Source organism: Perkinsus marinus (genome assembly GCF_000006405.1).
Source record: "Perkinsus marinus ATCC 50983 genomic scaffold scf_1104296937004, whole genome shotgun sequence".
In the NCBI taxonomy this organism is placed as follows: Eukaryota; Perkinsozoa; order Perkinsida; family Perkinsidae; genus Perkinsus; species Perkinsus marinus.
Window position 1 is genome coordinate 1 of NW_003213957.1, and position 1116 is coordinate 1116.

General features: G+C 49.6%; 1 protein-coding gene across 1 annotated transcript; it reads right to left on the reverse strand.

The window, feature by feature from the left end:
- Window positions 1–25: 25 nt before the first annotated feature.
- On the reverse strand, window positions 26–1022 carry Pmar_PMAR026866 (DNA-directed RNA polymerase, beta subunit, putative; the record flags this gene model as incomplete). The annotated part of the gene is made up of 6 exons (XM_002783441.1): window positions 26–145; window positions 188–307; window positions 358–570; window positions 615–750; window positions 799–924; window positions 970–1022. The coding sequence occupies 6 exons, from the start codon at window positions 1020–1022 to the stop codon at window positions 26–28; spliced, it is 768 nt and encodes a 255-aa protein (XP_002783487.1).
- Between the last annotated feature and the right edge of the window lie 94 nt (window positions 1023–1116).

Below are 1116 nucleotides of genomic sequence, written 5' to 3' on the forward strand. Positions count from 1 at the left end.
ACCAAACGTATCACCACAATTCAGCTTACTTGCACGTTCCGTTTTGGTACGATAAAAGGCCGCAGCGTCGACACACGGAAGCTGTGAAGACATCACTGGAGAGCATAAGACGCTCCAGCAACAGATTGGAGGCGCCATATGCCACCTATAGGAAACCATGACTGGACATCTCAAGTAGGGATCTTACTAAGCAATCCCTTTCCATCTCTCCCAGACGAAGGCCACCATCCTTCGCCCTTCCTTCAGTAGGCTGTCGAGTGAGCTGATTCACGGGGCCGGTGGAACGAGCATGGATCTTGTCCATAACCTGCAAATAGCCAGTACGGAATCCAGCACAGAGCTGCATGGAAAACTGACCATATGCTTCAGTTTTTGATAGTAAATCGGACCCACGAAAATGTAGCACTCCAGAGCCTCCCCTGTGACGCCAGATGTGATATACTCCTTAGCGCTAGGATGGAAGCCATGCCGGATCAAGGATTGTGTCATGTGCTCCTTAGTTGTCCCGCCAAAGGCCGTACCATACGAACGTTCACCATCGAGAACGCCAGCTTTGCCAGACACACACTCCTGAGAAATGCCGTGACTGGTGAAAAACTGCTGAATATAATTACCAATAGTTTTCCCACAGTCATTCGACTGGGGAAACCATGAGGGTTCATGATCAGATCTGGACACCATCCCTTCTCGCCGAAAGGCATGTCCTCCTGGTTCACAATGAGACCAACCACACCCTTCTGGCCGTGTCGACTGATAAAATAGGCGTTGAAAAGCTTTCATCAGCTTCGCTCCGCCTACCTTGAGAACTTATCACCCAGCTCGGGTCGTCGGGTCTGTCTGGTGATGCACTTGAATATTTTAGCTTGATCTTCGTTCTCCGTAGCAATGACTCTATCCACATATGAAGGCACAGGATTCTTGTATCTATGTAGACAGAGTTATAATGCCCCAGGGGTGATTTGAACCCACGATATCGGAGTGTCCCTCCAGTGAGAGACCTGCCCTGTAGCAGCATCGCTCATAGGCGACACCTTGTTGATGAGAATACCACCATCAACGACTTGCTCTCCAGAGAAAGGCAGACCGTCCTCATCAATGATAGCATACCTACAGGAA